Source organism: Panthera onca, chromosome B4 (assembly GCF_046562875.1).
Source record: "Panthera onca isolate mPanOnc1 chromosome B4, mPanOnc1 haplotype 2, whole genome shotgun sequence".
In the NCBI taxonomy this organism is placed as follows: Eukaryota; Metazoa; Chordata; class Mammalia; order Carnivora; family Felidae; genus Panthera; species Panthera onca.
Genome location: NC_138345.1, coordinates 41,080,693 through 41,101,297, shown reverse-complemented (window position 1 = coordinate 41,101,297; position 20,605 = coordinate 41,080,693). Strand labels below are relative to the sequence as shown.

The 20,605-nt window shown below is 44.2% G+C and overlaps 2 protein-coding genes and 1 non-coding gene across 5 annotated transcripts in view; 1 reads left to right on the top strand and 2 right to left on the bottom strand.

Moving 5' to 3' along the window:
* The window catches only part of NCAPD2 (non-SMC condensin I complex subunit D2), a 31,560-nt gene extending 12,629 nt beyond the window's left edge, over positions 1-18,931 (bottom strand). Inside the window, exons 1-13 of one of the 3 annotated variants that reach the window (XM_060658603.3) lie at positions 18,799-18,931; positions 16,979-17,128; positions 7,490-7,565; positions 7,166-7,224; positions 6,506-6,684; positions 6,053-6,195; positions 3,771-3,898; positions 3,575-3,698; positions 3,255-3,402; positions 2,120-2,317; positions 1,650-1,784; positions 1,466-1,553; positions 1,193-1,373 (exon numbers count right to left, since the gene is read on the bottom strand). In XM_060658603.3, the coding sequence (XP_060514586.2) occupies positions 1,193-1,373; positions 1,466-1,553; positions 1,650-1,784; positions 2,120-2,317; positions 3,255-3,402; positions 3,575-3,698; positions 3,771-3,898; positions 6,053-6,195; positions 6,506-6,684; positions 7,166-7,224; positions 7,490-7,565; positions 16,979-17,105 (1,586 nt within the window). In that variant the 5' untranslated portion in view covers positions 17,106-17,128; positions 18,799-18,931. Of the gene's footprint in view, positions 1-1,192; positions 1,374-1,465; positions 1,554-1,649; positions 1,785-2,119; positions 2,318-3,254; positions 3,403-3,574; positions 3,699-3,770; positions 3,899-6,052; positions 6,196-6,505; positions 6,685-7,165; positions 7,225-7,489; positions 7,566-16,978; positions 17,129-18,151; positions 18,351-18,798 lie in introns of those variants that run through there. The other 2 variants (XM_060658601.3, XM_060658602.3) reach the window with 2 other exon arrangements.
* LOC132660506 (small nucleolar RNA U85) lies at positions 6,761-7,088 on the bottom strand. The gene has a single exon (XR_009601845.1). It is a non-coding gene; the product is annotated as a small nucleolar RNA U85 (small nucleolar RNA).
* MRPL51 (mitochondrial ribosomal protein L51) lies at positions 18,717-20,248 on the top strand. The gene is made up of 4 exons (XM_060658620.3): positions 18,717-18,838; positions 19,181-19,275; positions 19,359-19,469; positions 19,920-20,248. Exons 2-4 carry the CDS (start codon positions 19,197-19,199, stop codon positions 20,114-20,116), a joined length of 387 nt encoding a protein of 128 aa, XP_060514603.1. The 5' UTR covers positions 18,717-18,838; positions 19,181-19,196; the 3' UTR covers positions 20,117-20,248.
* The last annotated feature ends 357 nt before the right edge of the window (positions 20,249-20,605 follow it).

The window sequence follows — 20,605 nt, the reverse complement described above, 5'->3', positions numbered from 1 at the left end:
GAGAGAGAGAGAAAGTGAGCAGGGGAGGGACAGAGGATCCGAAGCAGGCCCTGAGCTGACAGCAGAGAGCTGGATGTGGGGCTTGAACTCATGAACCACAAGATCATGACCTGAGCAGAAGTTGGACGCTTAACCAACTGAGCCACCCAGGTGCCCTGATGTTTTTTTAAAGACTTTTAAAAAGATTTCTTTTTCTCTTTCTTTCTTCCTCTTCCTTTCTTTCTTTCTTTATGAGAGAGAGAAGCGAGCGCATGCGCACACAAGTGAGAGGGTGAGAGGGGCAGAGAGTGAGAGAGAGAAAACCCCATGCTGTCAAAACAGACCTCAATGTGGAGCATCATCTCACAAACTTTAAGATCATGATGTGAGCTAAAATTGACAGACGCTTAACTGACTGAGCCACCCAGCTGTCCCAAGTGCAGTTCCTTTTAAAGAAATACTGTTCCTCAAAAGTTAACTCTAGAGGCGCCAGGTGGCTCAGTCAGTTAAGCGTCCAATTCTTGGTTTCAGCTTAGGTCATGATCTCATGTTTTGAGTTCGAGCTCCATGTTGGGCTCTGTGCTGACAGTGCAGAGCCTGGTTGGGATTCTCTCTCTCCCTCTCTCTGCTCCTCCCCTGTGCTCACACACACACTCTCTCAAAATAAATAAATAAACACACACAAGAAAAGTTAACTAACTCTAGGGGCACCTGGGTGGCCCAGTCCGTTGGGCATCCGATTTTGGCTTAGGTCATGATCTCACAGTTTGTGAGTCTGGGCTCTGCACAGGGGTCTGTGCTGACGACTCAGAGACTGGAGCTGGCTTCAGGTTCTATGTCTCCCTCTCCCTCAAATATAGGTAAAACATTAAAACAAAACAAAACAAAACAAAACAAAACAAAACAAAAAAACCAATGGGGGCGCCTGGGTAGCTCAGTCAGTTAAGCATCCGACTCAGTTTTGGCTCAGGTCATGATCTCACGGTCTGTGAAATGGAGCCCCGCGTCGGGTTCTGTGCTGACAGTGCGGAGCCTGCTTGGGGTTCTCTCTCCCTCCCTCCCTTATTCTTTCCCCCTTCCCGGCCCACGCTGTCTCTCAAAATAAGTAAATAAACTTAATAAAAATACATACATACATACATACATACACACATAAATAAGTTAACTCTAAACCTAAAAAGATCATTAGAGAAAATCTCACTCTTTCACATACTTGTAACTAGCCTTGGCAAGCAACTGATGGATGCGTTCTTTCACGTCTTCGGTGGTCTCTGTACTAGCAATCACCACAGGAATCTCCTCTTCTTCCTGGGGAAGCTTTAGCAGCTGCCGCAGGGTAGACCTCAACTCTGGCAGCATGGCTTCCCACTCCTCCTCTGGGTCCAGCACTGTAGCTGAATGAGAAAGTCTCACTTAGACTCTTGGAGTTTCTGATGGCAGGGAACAGGATGTCTAGGGTGAGGATTCCTACACAGTAACTACTTACAAGCAGCTGCAGTTCGCCTCTGGGCCCTCATCTCTTGTAATTTCTGGGTTTCCTTCTGCAGTGGTCCAGCAAGGTCAGTGTCACTAAGCTACCAAGGTAAATGAATATCAGGGTCATTAAGTCACATAATTTCATTCCTGTTTCCATTTATTCTTTCTCTTTTGGGTAGATCAAGCCTACTTACCTTGCAGGAAAAGGGATTATTGGCAAGAAAACTGGCCAGCAGCTGAATGGCATTTTTACATACTAGCACTGACTTGTCTGCCAGACGTCCCACTGCTAGGGCCACCACTGCTTGGAAACGTGTCAAGGGGAGAGCCTATGTGGGGTAGGAAGAGAAGAATGAGCTCGCGTACCACATCATCCATTCTGTTCATCATACTCAAAATGTTCTTGAAGTACACTGTATGTGAGCTACCTACTCACTCTAAAGAAACTTTTCTATGGGATATAAAATAGTTACTCTTTGTCGTGGTTAAGACACGGTATAGTCCTTAAACGGAGCCAGGCATCCTTGTCCTTGGTAGAGGAAGACCTTTATTACCAATAGTAAGAATGTGAATTCTAGACTCTTCTGTGGGACACGGGATTCCTCTTTTCTCCAGCCTGTCTACAGAATACTGTTATGTCTTTATCATGCAGAAGACTATTCACCTTCTGCTGGACGATTCGGGTAAAGAGCTGCAAAACACGGCTCCGCACAAAGGAGTTGACGTCGTGGCCATGGGCTTGCAAGGTGTCCAAGAACTGGTCTCTGGTGTCTCGGGCTGCTTCCTCCAGTTGATCACCATTCAGAACCTGCAGGACCATCTCCGCCATAGCTGCCAGCACAGCATTACGCATCATGTAACTCTACGGGAGAAGTGGTCTGGTCTGAGGCTCCTCACTCCAATGCTAACTCTCCCTTCCCCAAACTCTTGGGCCTGTCCAGGCACAAAGAAGGGGTGAGGCCTTAAGTTAAGGGTAAGCTTGCTTCACTCTGACTTTTTTTGGTCAGTTGCCTGGGTATCCACTCCTGAGATCAATGGAAGGGGCCTTGTCTGCTTGAGAATATAGGGACAAAATAAACTAGAACCCCAATTTTTTCCCCATAAGGCTCATCACATCTGTACACGTTTAAAAAGCGTTAATTTCTACCTTTCATCTGAAGCTTCAAAGCCTTTGATCCATCCTAATAAAACACCCCCTTCCCTCCCACTCCTTCTTGCATTTTACTGACAAAAGAATGAAACACAGAGAAGTACAAGTCAGCCCTAGGGTGCCATGCAAGTCCACTGCAGAATGTGAGGAACAGGGGTTGGGGTTTTTGCCAGGCCAAGAGCTAGAGAATGGAGTCTTGCATAAGAAGTCATAATACACTAGATGACCTAGGACCTCTTTGTCCTTGACATTGACCCGGGATGCCCTGCATCAGTGCGGGAGGCTGCCAGACAGAAAGAATTGAGAGTGGCACTGTTCAGAGAGTGCAGGCAAGCTCTATGGTAGGAAGAATGGAAGGAGCTTCATCCTGATGAATGGAAGGGACTCAGAACAATGGCCGAGTGACTCTCACTAGACCTAAGGCATGGAATTGCCATCCCCTTACCAGGTGTGGATAAAACCGGTTGATACTGAAATGGAGATTAACAAATAGCTCTTTAGTCAATAAACTCTATCTGCTTCTCTATAGGAAGAAACTGCTACCAAGTTATGCTTAGACACCTTGACTTCACGGGAAAGCCATCTTCTTGTTATAAGAAACAGCCTTAAAATTCCCAGAAGAACCTGAGATTCCCAGGGGACCACCTACCTCTCCATCCAGATGATCCAGCAAAATGCACATGCTGGACATCAAGATGGCTGGGATGTGTTCTGCTAGTTCTGTCAGAAAGGCCGCAAAGCCCTTTGCCCCTGAGGGGTCCCGACTCAGCTCCTGGGGACACTTCTGTCCAATCTCTCTGTGCAGGAAAGAAAGCACAGCCACAGCAAGATAATTCAGTTCCCAGTAAGGGAAGGGAAGTCAGGTATCTAAAATCTAAAGAAATCTAGTATGTACAGAGATGTATTTTTAATCTTTCTTTTATATTCCCCCTGAGGGAGATGAGAATCAGAAACTTAGACAAGAGTCACCTTACAATCTCTCCCACGATGCTCTTCATTCCATAATCAGTTGCCCACAGACTCACAGCCGCCACCAGTACCGGTGCCAGGTGTTCAAAGTGCTGCAGCATCTGGATGATCTTCACAGTGGCACCTGTGGAAATACTACATGTGAGAAATTATGGGCAAAATGGAAACCGCGGGGCAAGGCAGAGGGCTAACTTACTGAGCATATGATTATAACGTGTTAAGGCGACACCAAGCAGGCGTGTTATAGCTTCCCGGGTGGGGCGGTTCTTCTGGTGACTAATGGTGGGGTTCTCCAGGAGGCGGTAGCAGCAGCCAGTAACCAAACTGAGAAAAGGAGGGAGGGAGATGATGAAGTCAGCTGTGTGGATTCATCTATACTGGGGCCCTGCCGCTTTCATTCTCCTTCTCCTGCCCCAAAGTCAGGGTCTTCTAGCTTTCTTCACTCTTTTGATCACCGTCTACACCAAGGTTCTTTGCTTTGCCGACTCTAGATAGGTGCTCTGTCCTTCAAGATTACCAACCTTCAACCAGTTATACTTATACAGAACCCAAATAGATGATAAAGGGTAGGAGAAAGTGACCAATGACTTCCCATGGTTAAACATCATGGTTAATTCAGTTCTCATCTTGGTTGACCTTTTAGCTGCACTGGATGCAGCTGACCACATTTCTCTTGGAAACATACTTCATGTGGCTTCCCAGATGCCAGACTCCCTTCCCCAGAGTACAGTAAGGATTTCTGCTCTCCTCTAGCTATGCTTACTGATTTGGTAATCTCATTCAGACTTGGGGCATAAATACCATTTATATAAATACACTGACTGCCCAAATGGGTACCCTATCTCAGACCTCCCTCTCGTGCTCCAGACTTGCACATTCAACATCGGAATCAGACAACATTGCTTAGATGTCTGATACGGACCTCAATCTTTGTATCCTCTCTTTGTATTCAAACTTTGAACTCTCTCTTTTTTTTAAGCATTTTAAAAAATGTTTATTTATTTGAGAGAAGAAAGAGAGAGAAAGAGGAAGCAGGGAAAGGGCAGAGAGAGAGAGAGAGAGCGCGCACAGGGGAGGGGCAGAGAGAGAGAGAGAGAGAGAGAAATTGCAAGCAAGCTCCGTGCTGCCAGTGCAGAGCCCAATGTGGAGCTTGAACTCACGAACCGTGAGGTCATGATCTGAGCCGAAATCAAGAGTCGGCTGCTTAGCTCCCTGAGCCAACCAAGCATCCACCCCCACCTCTTTTTATGTTTATTCTGAAAGCTCAGGTCAAAACCCTGAGTGAGTCATCCTTGACTGAACTTTCCCTCAAACTTCATACACCTCTATCAGCTATCCTGTAAGCTCTACCTTAGGGAAAAAAGTACAGAGTCCATCCACTTCTCCCCATATCCACTGCCACTCTTGGGTCTAAGCTACCATCATCTCTTGCCCAAGTTACTGCAACAGCCTCCTAACTGGTCTCCTGCTTTCTTCCTTTCCTTTCATAGTCTGTTTCAACACAACAGCCAGGATGATCCTGTTAAAGCCCTAGTCAGACCACGTCACTGCCCTGCTCAGAACCCTTGAGTGGCCCCATCTCACTCTGAGAAAATGCCAAAGTCACCATGCTGGCCAAGGATCTGCAGTTGGCTCCCCACTGCTTCTGGGATTTCACAGCCTATCCCTTTCACCCGCTCAGCCGCCGTGTCTCTCGCCTCACTGCTACCACCTGTACATGCCAGATATATGCCTTCCTCAGGGTTTTTGTACCTGCTGTTCCGTTCCTCACCCTTGTTATTCCTCCATATTCCTGTGCCTCATACGGCCTCCTCTGGGTTTTTGCCCAAATGTCACCACCTCAAAAAGGCCTTGCTAGAACAGCTGATTTAAGATCACAACTCTCGGGGCATCTGAGTGGCTCAGTTGAGCATCCAACTTCAGCTCAGGTCATGATCTCATGGCTTGAGTTCGAGCCCTACATTGAACTCTGTGCTGACAGTTGAGCCTGGAGCCTGCTTCAGATTCTGTCTCTCCCTCTCTCTCTCTGTCCCTCCCCTGCATGCTCTGTTTCTTTCTCAAAGAAATCACAACTCTCTTCCATCAAACTCCCCATCCCCTCCTCTATTGTTCTCCACAATCATAAACTATAAAACAAACCATGTATTTTACTTACTTTAAAAATCATCTTCTGCTCTATAATATAAACTCTAAGAGGGCAGAAACTTATGTTTCTAGTGCCTGCAATAATACCAGCCATGCAGCCAGGAGATTCTCAATAAATACTATGTCATGAATGAGCAAATGGGCATTAAAGATAAGAAACTCATGGCAGTTTCTAACATTTGTTATCTACTTACTAATAATTCTATGTTATGAGTATACTTCTATGTCTTCCATACAGAAGTGAGGCATGAAATGAAGTATTCAGAAAGAAGACATATCTAGCAACAGAGCCCTCGTTCCTCACAGTTCACTATGACCATCTTAACCACCAACCTGACAAATTCCTCTTCAATTATTGAGTGGTTCCACAGGTGACGAATGTCCAGCTGGAGCAGCTGCGTTAGAAGCTGAAGAATTGGTTGCCTCTCTTCTTCCCAGTCAAAGCCGTGGGCGGCCTTGGCCCGGGCTTTCTTCCCCTAAAAAAGGATCATGCATACATTTAGGGAAAAATAAGGAAGACAAAGTGGGTCAAAATCTGCTAGTCTGAGTGCCCAAACTGTCCAGTATTGAGATAAGGTAGAAGCTAACACAGCAGATGTATTACAAATTGTAAAATATAAAAGAGCTCCTTGTCAGGGCAGGATATGCTGTGATATTTTTGAGTACTTCCTCATAAATCTTAAAAAAGGACAGATAGGATTCCCAGAATTGTTGGATTCTCTTCTTTCCCATTGACCCCCTGATCTCTCCAGGCCCCATGTGGAGTGAGCCAGGAACTCCAATTACCTTCCCAAGGTCCAGGTCCATGAGGCTTGTCTGGCTGCTCATGGTCTCAAAGGATTCCACGAGGCGTATCAGAGCATAGCAGTTCATTTTGAGGGCATTTAGGTGGGCGCTCCTATCTGACACACTCAGAGCTGCATCATCCAGGACAGTGGGAAGTTCCTGGGAATGACGGGATACCACTGCAAAGGGCAAAGTCCGGAGTCGGCTTTGTTCACTTTCCTCATCTACTCTGGCTTCCAAACACCCAGCATCGGCAGCCATCAGATTACCAAAGATCTGTGTTTCATCTCTCAGTGGCCACAACACAAGCCAAGTCCTTTGGGACCCCTGACCTGAAACGCTGAACACGCCCTGTCCCCACTCTCTCGGGCCAGCTACCCCAGTTTCTCCTTGGCAACTGGAAGAACTACCTCTATTAAAGAGAGGCAGTTCAAAAGTAGGAAATATTTCTTGTTGGTCTGCCCTTACAGCGAACACACACAACTCTGTATTGTCCACCAAGATTACAGACCTTAATAGGTCAAAGGTCCCCAGGCTTAGCCAAACCAACTGAATCACCACAGCCTTGATATCATCACGTGGCTGATAAAATGTAGGAAACAGTAAACAAACAAACAACAACAAACACCTTCCATCCCCTACCCCCTGACCCATAAACACCTTTCATCAGGAATTCCAGAGTATCTTCCTTGAGGCCAGGATCTATACTTCGAAAGTGACTATGAGGGAAAGAAAGTGTGGGGGGTGAGATAGGAAACTGCAGAGCCCATTCTAGATCAGATCAAACCTGAAGAATCTAAGACTTAAACACATCTGTGAAATTGCTCAACTGGTGTGAAGTTGGGGGTCAATGCTCATTAGCAGAATTATTAGCACCCGAACCTTTATCAGTGAACCTATAATTTGGAATTTCAGGACTAACATGCAACGTTAAGGTAAACAGCCACTAGTTCTTACGGCACCAGCCAGATGCGTTCTACTTACTGTAGAATGCTGTAGACAGTATCAAAGTGCTCCAGCATTGCCAGGGGCCCCTGAGCTCGGAAGGCAGCCTGAAATGCTACAAAGATGAAAGAAACGAATCAACACAGAGGGGAGATGCCTTGTTGGTAAATTCCATTCATGGCAGAAAATCCAGTTAATCACTTTTACTGCTTGAATACCAAAAAGAGACAGTTCATTTCAATGTAACCTATTATGGTTTTTTTAATTGTGAAATGACAAAAAGTGGCAAAAACAATACAGAGTTCTTGTACTTTTCACTCTGATGATGTTAACATCTTCTATAACCACAGTACAAGAGTTTATAAGAAATCAACATGAACTCAATGCTATTAATGAATCTACAGACGTTATCTGAATTGTTAGTTCTTCTATTTATGTCCTTTTTCTGGTCCAGGATCCAATCCAGGATCCCACAATGCATTCAGTTGTCATGTCTCCTTAGTCTCCTCCCATCTTTGTCTTTCACAATCTTGACACTTTTGAAGTATACTATTCAGTTATTCTGTACAATGTCCCTCAGTCTGGGTTTGTTTGCTATTTTCTCATGATCAGATTGAGGTTATGTATTTTTGGCAGAATGACCACAGAAGGGAGCCTCCTTTCAAAGCATCACACCAAGTACATGGTATCAATGTCTTATTACTATGTTAACCTTGATTACCTGCTAGTGTTCGCCACCTATCTCCTCTGTAAAGTTACTATTTTCCTCTTTTGCAGCAAATAAGTATCTTGTTAGGGAGATACTTTGAAATTGTACAAATATCTTGTTTCTCCTCACATTTTGCCCACGAATCTGTCCATGATTCTTGCCTGCCACAGTTATTACTGAGGTGTTAGTAAACACTTTGACTTTTCTTTTTTCTTTCTTTCTTTTTAAAAAGATTTTAAAGTAATTTCTATACCCAACATGGGGCTCGAATTTACAACCGAGATCAAGAGTTGTATGCCCTGCCGACTGAGCCAGCCAGGTGCCCCTATATGGTGATTTTTCTATCTCCATCATTCCTTCTACACTTATAATGGGAATGCCACTCTAAGGATGAGCTGTCCTTTTCCCTCTGGTTATTTATTCAAATTGGAATAGACTCAGGGTTATTTCCTTTATTCTGTTTTAATGCATTCCTACTACTATTTATTTTGTTGCTTAAATGATCCCATGCTTGACCACTGGGAGGTCCTTCAACTTGGCCTGCCTGCAGTCCTTTCAACGTGGTCCCTTCACTTTTGCTCTCTTACTTTCTGGTATAAGATGTTCCAGGCTCATCTTGTACTTTCCCTGGCCCAGTTCTGCAATCAACCATTCTCAACAGAGTCCTCATTTCTTTTGTGGAAGTATGGCATGTAGAAACCAAGTTCTAGGCACTAGTTAGGCTTACTGCTATTGCACTGTATCATTGTTTTTAGGTCCTCTCAGTAGAGAATAGCAGGACATGTACGTGTATATACACACATACCTGTCATATATGTTTTGATCTGTTTATATATTAAAAATATGAGTTAATTTACATATTTTACTTAACCCTAGTATACACATAAAGCAGTTTCAGAATTGCTAACCCATATTCCTATAAAAAATATTTTACTAACTCAGCTTACAATAATTGTGTAAAGTTCTTTCTTCTAGAGTATATACACAATTACATTTTTTTTTTTTTTATTTGAGAGACAGTGAGCGAGCCCAAGTGGGGGAGTGAGGGAATTTTAAGATTCAATAAAAATAAACATTCAAAGTATAATTTAAAAAAAAGAATGAGACACAAAGCACAAGCTCTTTTGTAATCCTTCTTCCCTATCAACAAACCTCTCTGCCAACATCTTCCCATTTTTTGCTGGAGTCTCAAGAGAAAAGCTAACCTGTCCCACTGCCCCAAAGATGTATCTCCTCTTTTTCACCTTTGGTTTTATCCTGTCCAGGAACTGCTCTTATTCTGCCAGCATGCTCAGGCCTCCCTTCTTTATATATTTATTTATTAAAAACTTTTTAAAAATGTTTATTTATTTACTTTTGAGACACACACACAGAACCTGAAGCAGGCTCCAGGCTCTGAACTGTCAGTGCAGAGCCCAACATAGGGCCTGAACTCACAAACCATGAGATCATGACCTGAGCCGAAGTCAGTCGCTTAACCTGACTGAGCCACTGAGGAGTCCCTTTATATTTTTATGTTTTAAAGTTTAATTTATTTTGAGAGAAAGAGAGCACGAATGGGGGAGGGGCAGAGAAAGAGGGAGACAGGGAATCCCAAGCAGGCTCTGCACTGCCACCGTAGAGCCCGACACAGGGCTCCAACCCACCAACCAAACCCTGAGATCACAACCTGAGCCAAAATCAAGTCAAACACTCAACTGACTGAACCACACAGGTGCCCCAGGACTCCCTTCTTTAAAACAAAACAAAAACACTCAATGCCTTTCATTTAACTTTGCTATCATATCCCTTTTAAGATTTACTTATTTTTGAGAAAGACAGAGTCGCAAGTGGCGGAGGGGCAGACAGAGGGGGAGGCACAGAATCAGAAGCAGGCTCCAGGCTCCAAGCTGTCAGCACAGAGCCTGACTCAGAGCTCGAACTCACGAAGCATGAGATCATGACCTGAGCTGAAGTCGGATGACTGAGCTACCTAGGGGCACGTGGATATCCCTTTTAAATCGTGTCTCCTCTTTTAGAAGACATCCGGATGGCCAACAGGCACATGAAAAGATGTTCAACGTCGCTCCTCATCAGGGAAATACAAATCAAAACCACACTCAGATATCACCTCACGCCAGTCAGAGTGGCCAAAATGAACAAATCAGGAGACTATAGATGCTGGAGAGGATGTGGAGAAACGGGAACCCTCTTGCACTGTTGGTAGGAATGCAAATTGGTGCAGCCACTCTGGAAAACAGTGTGGAGGTTCCTCAGAAAATTAAAAATAGACCTACCCTATGATGCAGCAATAGCACTGCTAGGAATTTACCCAAGGGATACAGGAGTACTGATGCATAGGGGCACTTGTACCCCAATGTTTATAGCAGCACTCTCAACAATAGCCAAATTATGGAAAGAGCCTAAATGTCCATCAACTGATGAATGGATAAAGAAATTGTGGTTTATATACACAATGGAATACTACGTGGCAATGAGAAAAAATGAAATATGGCCTTTTGTAGCAATGTGGATGGAACTGGAGAGTGTGATGCTAAGTGAAATAAGCCATACAGAGAAAGACAGATACCATATGGTTTCACTCTTATGTGGATCCTGAGAAACGTAACAGAAACCCATGGGGGAGGGGAAGGAAAAAAAAAAAAAAAAAAAAAAAGAGGTTAGAGTGGGAGAGAGCCAAAGCATAAGAGACTGTTAAAAACTGAGAACAAACTGAGGGTTGATGGGGGGTGGGAGGTAGGGTAGGGTGGGTGATGGGTATTGAGGAGGGCACCTTTTGGGATGAGCACTGGGTGTTGTATGGAAACCAATTTGACAGTAAATTTCATATATTAAAAAAATTAATTAATTAATTAAAAAAAAAATAAGCAAAAGATTTGAACCAGATACTTTACCAAAGACAACATAAATGTAGCAAATAGCAGATGAAAAGATGTTCAATGTTACACAATTTTGGTGAAATGCAAATTAAAATAATAAAACATTATAAAAAAAATAAAATAAAATAAATTGTGTCTCCTTTTTCAATTTCCTGATCTGTTTGTGGGATTTATCAACCTAACAACTATTCTCTCAAATATTACCAACTACCTATTTTTTTTTTATTACAACTAATGATTTTCTTGGTCCATATATCTGTTTAATTCTTTGAAGCATTACCTACTGATCTAGTCTAGAATCAGACTGCTAATTTAGGTTTATATTCGGCTTGAACATTTACCAGGCCAAGCTACTTAGCTTACTAAGTCTGTTTCCTCTTCTCTAAGTGAGGAATAATACAAGATTGCACATCATAGGGCTTTTCAGAATTTTTTGGTAAAGGTTAAGTAGAAATAATCCTGTGAAGCAGTCAGAATAATACTTAGCACACAGTGTAACTCAGTATATGTAATTTATTTATCACTCTCTTTTTTTAAAGTTTATTTATTTATTTATTTATTTATTTTTTTTTTTCAACGTTTATTTATTTTTGGGACAGAGAGAGACAGAGCATGAACGGGGGAGGGACAGAGAGAGAGGGAGACACAGAATCGGAAACAGGCTCCAGGCTCTGAGCCATCAGCCCAGAGCCTGACGCGGGGCTCGAACTCACGGACCGTGAGATCGTGACCTGGCTGAAGTCGGACGCTTAACCGACTGTGCCACCCAGGCGCCCCTAAAGTTTATTTATTTATTTTTTGAGAGAGAGAGAGAGAGAGAGAGCAAGCAGGGAAGAGGCAGAGAGAGAGGGAGACACAGAGGGAGAGAGAGAATCCCAAGCAGTCTCTGCGCTACAGCACAGAGCCTGATGCAGGGCTCAATCCCATGAACTGTGAGATCGTGACCTGAGCCAAAATCAAGAGTCAGACGCTTTAACCGAATGAGCCACCCAGGCGCTCCAGCTATTTACCACTCTTACAAACTTCCTTCTGTAATCTGGAAAATATAGAAAAATGGAAAAGAGAAATACACAGCAATTAACATCTGGCTAAGTTTTTTCCATCTCTTTCCTATGCTTAGTATTTCTGCTGTTGAGCTCATATCACATACTCACTTCTCTGCTTTTTAAAACTTCTCTCTTTCTCTGTTCTGCTTTTTAAAACTTAATATTATGGGGTGCCTGGGTGGCTCAGGCAGTTGAGCATCCGACTCTTGATTTTGGTTCAGGTCATGATCCCAGGGTTGTGGGATTGAGCCCTGCATTGGGCTCTTGTGCTGAGCATGGAGCCTGCTTGGGATTCTCTCTCTCTCTGCTTGTCCCCCACTCACTCTCTCCAAATAAATAAATAAAACTTAATTTTACAATAAGCATATTATAAAACCTTTGTAAATAATTTTAATGGTCACATAATAGTCCATCATATATATATATATCTTAATTAACTTACTATTCCTCTATCATTAGACATTATATCTTTTTTTTTTTTTAAATTTATTTTTTCTAATGTCCAATGTGGGGCTTGAACTCAGGACCCTGAGATCAAGAGTAGCATTCTCTACTGAGTCAGCCAGGTGCCCCTATTGTTAGACAATATGATATTTCTAATTTTTTCCACTAAAATTCACATTTACTCCCTTGGCAAATCTGGATTAAATTCAACTGCCTGCTTACTTCATTCATGTAATCATACAAATAAAAATGGCTTGACAAAAATATACAGTCATGCTAACTATTCTCACTTTAAACTTATGACCATTAATCTCAAGTGGGCCCTTAGTATTTCTTGGTAAGCCTGTTACAAATTCCCAGGCCTCCTCACCTTCTTCTAGGCAATTATTTCACACCTTTCCTCTGCTCATAAGATCAAGGCCTTCTTCCCCAATTCCTTCTCAGCTAAAGGCTTCACTTCCTATCTCACTGAGCAAATAGAATCACACAGAAGAGGGGCACCTGGGTGGCTCAGTTGGTTAAACAGCCAACTTTGGCTCAGGTCATGATCATGCAGTCTGTGGGTTTAAGCCCCATGTCGAGCTCTGTGTTGACAGCTCGGAGCCTGGAGCTGGCTTCAGATTCTGTTTCTCCCTCTCTCTGCCCCTCCCCTACTCTCTCTCTCTCTCAAAAATAAACACTAAGAAGCACACAGAAGAGAACTTCCAGCTGCCCCAAGATCTGTATTTCCCCTCACTACCTGCATCTGTGCCCAGCTACTCTTTTCTTTTGCTACTGCAGATAAACTGTCCCACCCTCTAGTAAAACCATCTCCTCCCTCTGTGCACCAGACTACACACTCTCTTACCTACTAAAGATACTGCTCCAACAATCTGTCCCCTCTCCCTCTTGCATCATCAACCTAACCTTCTCTGATAGCTTCCATTCAGTACATACACATGTAATGCTACCCATCTTATAAAAAATCCTCCCAGGGAGCCTGGGTGGCTCAGTCAGTTAAGTCTCTGACTCTTGATTTTGGCTCAGGCCATGATCTCAGTTTGTGGAATCCAGTCCCACGATGGACTCTGTGCTGACAGCATGGAGCCTGCTTGGGATTATCTCTCTCTCCTTCTCTCTGCCCTTCCCCTGCTCTTCCTCTCTCTCTCAAAATAAAAAAACAAAAAATCCTCCCTCAACTCTACCTCCTCCTCCATCATCACCTCATTTCTCTGTTACTCATGAAAGCAAAACAATCAGAAAGTTATCTAAACTCTGTCTTCCCATTTTCTCATAAACCCACCTATTTCAATTAGCCTTTTGCTCCCACCACTCCTCTGAAACTGCTTTCCCCAATCACCACATTGTGAAGTCCAGTAATTAATTTGCAGTTGAGCTCTCCACTTCTTTTTGAAACATCTCTTAATTTAGCCTCCGTTTAGTGCCTTTGTTCACTTTCTGCCTCAATGACTGGTCCTCAGTTTCTCCTACTGGTTCTTTCTCATCTTTCCAGCCTCTAAATACTGGGCTGTCTCAGCTCTTACATCTCTAAACTGCTTTTTGTCTCCATCTACACTCAAATTTCATGGCTTTAAATGGCCTTCTACATGCTGAACATTAAACCCCAAACATATAGCTGTAGCGGGCACCTCTCCCCGAAACTCCACAATTCTACAACCAACAGCCCAAAGCTGCTCCTCTCATAAGTTACCCCATCTCAGTAAATGGTACTTCCATTTTTCTAGTTACTCAGATCCAAAAACCTTGTAATCATCCTAGATTCTTCTTTCTCTAACCCTGTAAATCCCAGCCAATCCATCAACAATCCTGTTGGCTCTACTTTTAACATCTATTCAGAACCTGGGGTGCCTAGGTGGGTCAGTTGTTGAGTGTCCGACTTCGGCTCAGGTCATGATTCATAGCCCTTGAATTTGAGCTCCGCATTGGGCTCACTGCTGTTAGCATGGACCCTGCGTCAGATCCTCTGTCCCCGCCTCTCTCTGACCCTCCCCCGCTTGCACTCTCTCTTTCAAAAATAAATAAAAAATATTAAAAGGCAAAAACATCTATTCAGAACCTAACTTTTTATGAATACCTCTACTGTTATCACCCCAGGCAAGGCAAGCTACCTGGTACTACTGTATTACCCTCTCAATGAGTCTCCTGCTTCTTCCCTTGCCCCTCACACTATTCAACACAATAGTGATACTTTTAGTTTTTTTTTTAATTTTTTTTTTAACGTTTATTTATTTTTGAGAGAGAGAGAGACAGAGCATGAACGGGGGAGGGGCAGAGAGAGAGGGAGACACAGAATCGGAAGCAGGCTCCAGGCTCTGAGCCATCAGCCCAGAGCCCGACGCAGGGCTCGAACTCGCGGACCGCGAGATCGTGACCTGAGCCGAAGTCGGACGCTTAACCGACTGAGCCACCCAGGCGCCCCAATAGTGATACTTTTAAAATGTCAGACTATGCCATTCCTGTGTTCACACTGAATCTAAATCTTTATTATGACCTACAAGACTCCAGATTAGTGCTTCTCCAACTTAAATGTGCATCTGAATTACCTAAGGATATTCTTAAAAAACGGATCTTCTGATTCAATAGTTCTGGGATGGGTCTTTATCTTGGATTTAATTTTTTTTTTTTTTTTTTTTTTTTATTTCTGATAAATTCCTAAATCATGATTCTAATTTGCTGGTCTGAAGGCCACAGTGTAAGGAGCAAGACTCTAGAATAACCTGCACCACTTCTCATCTGACATCTTTCCCTAGCTTACTCTACTCCAACCATATTGGCATTTTCCCACCTCCGAGCCTTGGCACTGGCTTTTCTCTCTGCTTAGAAGGCCTATGAGAACTATCTGCATAGTTTACTTCTTCACTTTTAAGGCCTCTGCTCAAATGTCACTGATCAGCAAGGCTTCACTGATCATCCAACATAAAATGCAGTTCCTACCCTGCCACACCATATTTTGTTTATCCTGTTTACTTTTCTCCCTGGCACTTATAGCCATTTGACATAGTCCTTATTTATTTATTCCTTGTTGAGAACTTTGAGAGAAAGAACTTTGTCAACTTGTCTGTTTTGTTTACTGTTGTGTCCCCAGGACCCAGAACAGTGTCTGACAGTGTATCGTCAGTAAATACTTATTGAACAAAGTAAATGATTTGATCTTATAGAACTTATAGTTAGGGTTCTAAACACCAAAAGCAATGCAATTATTATAAAAAGAACTCTTAAAGTGAGTAATTATTCATTTAAAAAATGATGCATTATAATAACTGAAGAACAATTTACTACACTGTGCAGCCTGTGCAATTGGTGACGCATATATCAACACTATATGGAGAGAATAGTCTATCTCCACCATAGTGGATTCTGTTGACTTGCCAGCTACTGGTTGACCTCCACACTCTGCGTTCTTTGCTTACCAAATGGTGATATGTCTGGGTTTAGGGAGGCTCCTAGATAATAATCTTTATCAATTTAGACAATCTGGGTAAATCTGTAGCCCTTATCAGTAATTAGTTCAGGGAAATAGGCAAAATCAATTCTGGCTAGGTCTGTTGGGAGGCTTCTGGTAAAGTTTTAAAAAAAGAAAGAAGTATAAGATAAAAAAAAAAAATCACCTTTACTACTTCTGTACATAAGAGCAAGGAGCTGGCATCTAGCAACCATCATGGCCAAGAGGAGACAAGCTGGAGTTAAATTATCAAGCTGCTGCATTAACCAACCCTTCTTGTTATAGACGATAGTAAATGAAGTAGGCTATTATCCCTATCTTAACAGATGAGGAAACAGGTACAGACAGAATAAGTAACTTGTCTAAGGTGAGAGCGGTAGAGCCAGGATTCAAATTCAGATAGCTTGGCTCCAGAATCTTAATCTCTACTCTATGTACCTCTCTAAAACAACCTGAAAGACCACTTCCAAGAAGCATAGTGACATTACAAGGTCTTAGTGATAATGTATAAATTGCCTTGTTCATCTGTAGGTTTCAACGGATAACTGTATTGTGCATATACTGTTCAGTGTTGTAGGTGTACATATTTTTTTTCCTATTATTGCACACCCTTGGAAACAAGAGATCTAGACTCTAAAAAAGTACTACCTGAAACAGGTCAGGTCAAGTCCCATACATTCTGAGAAAGCTACCTTTTCCTGTAACTTTTAAATCCATCAGAACTTAGTTTTGGCACGTGGTAAGAGGTAAAGATCTAAAATAAGTTTTTCTCCAAAGAGTAGCTGCATACACCAAGACTGTTTTTTGAATGATTGAGAAAAGGAGGTCAATGTGGATACTCTTCATGTAATACATCCCAAGCAATGCTAGGAAGAAAACCATGAATAGGAAAGATGGGTTCCTTGCCCTCATGGAGCTTAGCAGTGTAGTGCAAAAGGCCGATAATATAATTACATGGGCGATGGCTGTTTTGAAGGGCCAGGCACAGTAGCCGCTATGAAGTCTTACCTCTAAGCTGTGATGGAAGATGTCGGATGGACAGTACCTCTTGCACTACATACTGATTCACTCCTCCACTTTTCAACAACTCCTCTGGGGCTAAAGGCAGATGGAACTCATACAGCTGGGGACACATCTTTCTCCCACTGGCTCACAGGTCTGGAAACCAAACAGCAAACAGGTCAAGATCTATATCTAAGGACTGTCTTTTTAATCTCGTTCTATTATTCCTCCACCTTCAGATATATGACGCTTATATCAAACTTATACCACGGCGGTAACGTTATCTCAAGAGGATGTGAGGCAACCCTGGACTAGAATCTAAATCTAGTTGTGACTCTGCTATTTGGTTATGTCACTTACCCCCCTGAACCTCATCTGCACAACAGAGTTACTAATCTGATTATTTTGCAAAGTTGCTCTGAGGATCAAATGAGTCAAAAGACATGAGAATGTTTAAAGAAATACAAAGTGGCAGGGCACCTGGGTGGCTCAGTCGGTTGAGCGTCGGAATTCGGCTCAGGTCATGATCTGGTGGTTTGTGGGTTGGAGCCCCGCATCGGGCTCTGTGCTGACAGCTCAGAGCCTGGAGCCTGCATCAGATTCTATGTCTCCCTCTCTCTCTCTGCGCCCCCCCCCCCCCCCACGTCACATTCTGTCTCTCTCTCCTTCAAAAATAAACATTAAAAAAAATTAAAAAAAAAATACAAAGTGGCATATCAATGCATTAAGTTAGCATTTCCATTTTAACGGACATTTCCATTTTTACGCACTGAGAGAAGGCCTCACTCAAGGCTAGGGCAGTGGGCCAGCATGGACTAGTGCGTGTCCTGGCTCCAGAATGGGAGAGTATTAACATTTAACATCTGTTTACTCTGTGTCACGTTCTTATTAGGCTATTTGAATATATCATATCTGATCTAGTTCTTCGAATGCCAATCTCATGGAATGCATGATAACACAACCCTATTTACAGATGAGGAAACTGAAGCTAAAAAAAAAAAGGTTAAGAGACTTGCCCATATTCCGCACGGGTCTGTTAAAACTTACTGTTTCTACATCTTACCGCCAGAATTACGCACTGAAACTCCCTGCCTCTCGTACGTAGCCTAATATCGCGTCATACTGCCCCATCCCCAATCTTCCCAGTCTTGTATTCCCCGCTGCCCATTAACACCACACCTCAGAAAAGAACTTCACCCGCCGCTCCTCCGACTCAGGACGTGGGGCCGAAATGAAGGAAAAAACACGGACTGCACAATACGCACCAATCAGCACCGCAGCACTCAAGCGGGCAGAGAAACCGGCCAATCCCCGGCAGGCGGAGGCAAAAACCCGCCTCTGAGCCAGGCGCCGCGCGGGCAAAGCCACAAAGGTGGAGTTCAAATCTCAACCGCCGTTAGGAGGCCAATCGCGTCACTCTCTGCAGAGACCCGCCAATCACATCTCAGGAGCCTGGAAGCCAGACGCGCCGCCAGGGGCGGGGCAGGGCCTAGATCCCCTGCCCGCCTCCCCTCGTCTCGCGGCAGCCTCATTCTGCCGCCCTTTCTAGCTAGGCGGTGATAGCGCCCTTGGGCTAGTGACCCACTCAGTCACCGCCCCGCCCCCCCCCCCCCCCCCCCCGGGGCAGGAGGCAAGTCCAAGCCGGGAGTTAAAAGGTTTAGGCTCTAATCCATGTTCCGCCATCTCCTCTATGTGACGTCCAGCAGGTCACTTCACTCTCTGCGCCTCAGATTTCCTCCCCAGTAGAAAAGGGATAATAAAAACAGCTACAACACAATACTGCTGTGAGGCACAGAAAAAGAGGTTTTGGGTTCCAGAGTTTGCACCTTCATCTCCCTCACAGTTGAGGGACGCCCCCAGGAAAGGGTGTTTCCTCGAAATTCAGCTTTGGGGCGTCCTGGGCAACGACGAAATGAATCCCTCTGCTCTTCGGACTCTCCAAGACTTCGGCGGGCGAACCGGAAGCACCTGGGCGGGGTGGGAAGGGAGGGAGGGGTTTCAAGGCCTCTGTACACCGGAACTTGGAGGGTGGGGTTTGTGGCTGAGGAAGGAGGAGCCAAGACGGGTCTGGCTGCGGGAGGTACCTCGATGAGACCCAAGATGGCTCCTTCCGTCTAGTGTCCTGTGAGGCTGGCGCGGGAGGTCCCTGTCGGCTCCTCGAAGGTCACGTGTGACCCTACTCTTATGCTTGTGTGGTTGCTGTTGTAGGGAAGAGACGAGAGCAATGGCAGGGAGCCTCTCTTTGGGGGCAGGCAGGGTCCTATGGGGCCGGGCGCCCCTATCCTGCAGAAGCTTCTCTCTGGGTAAGTGGCTGATGTAGAAATTGCCCTGAGAACTGCTTGTCAGTAAGCGGCTCAGACTCATTCCCTTTCTTCCCCGTCCCTAGGTATTCCTGGAATGTTCCACGTAAGGCTCACCCTCCCGCCTCCCAAAGTGGTTGATCGTTGGAACGAGAAGAGGGCTATGTTCGGGGTGTATGACAACATCGGGATCCTGGGTAAGATTCGATTCCGTGGTACAGAATTTCAGAGTAATTTTTTACGTAAGATTATCTTTTTTTTTCCCCCCACCAGTGTACGAATGGTACCATGCTCAGTAATAAGAGCCGACACTTAACGTGCGTATTCTGGTTGTTTTTGACGCTGTTCTGAGTGCACTACATGTATTAATCCTTACAGTAAGGGTTGTTTTTTGTTTTTTCAGTTTACAGGTAAGGAAACTGAAGCACAGAGGGGTTAAGTGATTTTTTCCAATGCTAGTAAATGGCAGTGCCAGAATTTGAACCACAAGCAGTCTGGCTCCAGAGTCTGTGCTCTTGATCCTGTAGGTGCTGTTTGTCTGTAGGCGCAGCTCAGGAAAATGCAACTGCATGCTGAAGGCTTAGCTGGTGGAGGCTGTGTTCGTTGCCTCTTGTCTGGGAACTAACGTGTTCTCTCACATTACACAGGAGGCTTTGAAATGCACCCCAAAGAACTGATCAGGGGCCCCAGATGGCTTAGAGGCTGGAAGGGGAATGAATTGCAACGTTGTATCCGAAAGAAGAAAATGGTTGGAAATCGAATGTTCCTTGATGACCTGCACAACCTTAACAAACGCATCAGCTACCTCTACAAACACTTTAACAGACATGGAAAGTACCGGTAGAAGAGAAAGCTGGGAACTGTGGAAGAGACACATCTGTCACGGGGGGGGGGGGGGGGGGGGGGGGGGGGCGGGGAACAGTACTTTTCCCTTTGGGATTTGTATGCTCTCTAATAAAATGGGGCTTCTTTGGAATCTGTTATCTGCTCTTTATTTTACTCTTACACTTTATTTTACTCTAGATGCTACTTTTATTCATTCAAGTAGACTATGAACTCTGGCTCATCCATCCATAAGTCTTAGGTTTGGACTTCACCACTTGCCCATTGCAGACTAGCTATATTTTTAGCCTTTAAAAAAGAAAAGGGGGTGGGGGCACCTGGGTGGCTCAGCCAGTTAAGTGTCTGACTTCAGCTCAGGTCATTGATCTTGCGGTTCGTGGGTTCCAGCCCTGCATCCAGCTCTGTGCTGACAGCTTGGAGCCTGGAACCTGCTTCGGATTCTGTGTCTCCCTTTCTCTCTGCCCCTCCTCTACTCATGCTCTGTCTCTCT

What these genes read in the sequence shown, in the direction of transcription:
- MRPL51 (XM_060658620.3), top strand. Translation starts at nt 19,197, where the DNA reads ATGGCAGGGAGCCTCTCTTTGGGGGCAGGCAGGGTCCTATGGGGCCGG. An exon ending in CTGCAGAAGCTTCTCTCTGG is followed by an intron (nt 19,276 to 19,358) that starts GTAAGTGGCTGA and finishes CCCCGTCCCTAG; the next exon opens with GTATTCCTGGAATGTTCCAC. An exon ending in TGACAACATCGGGATCCTGG is followed by an intron (nt 19,470 to 19,919) that starts GTAAGATTCGAT and finishes CACATTACACAG; the next exon opens with GAGGCTTTGAAATGCACCCC.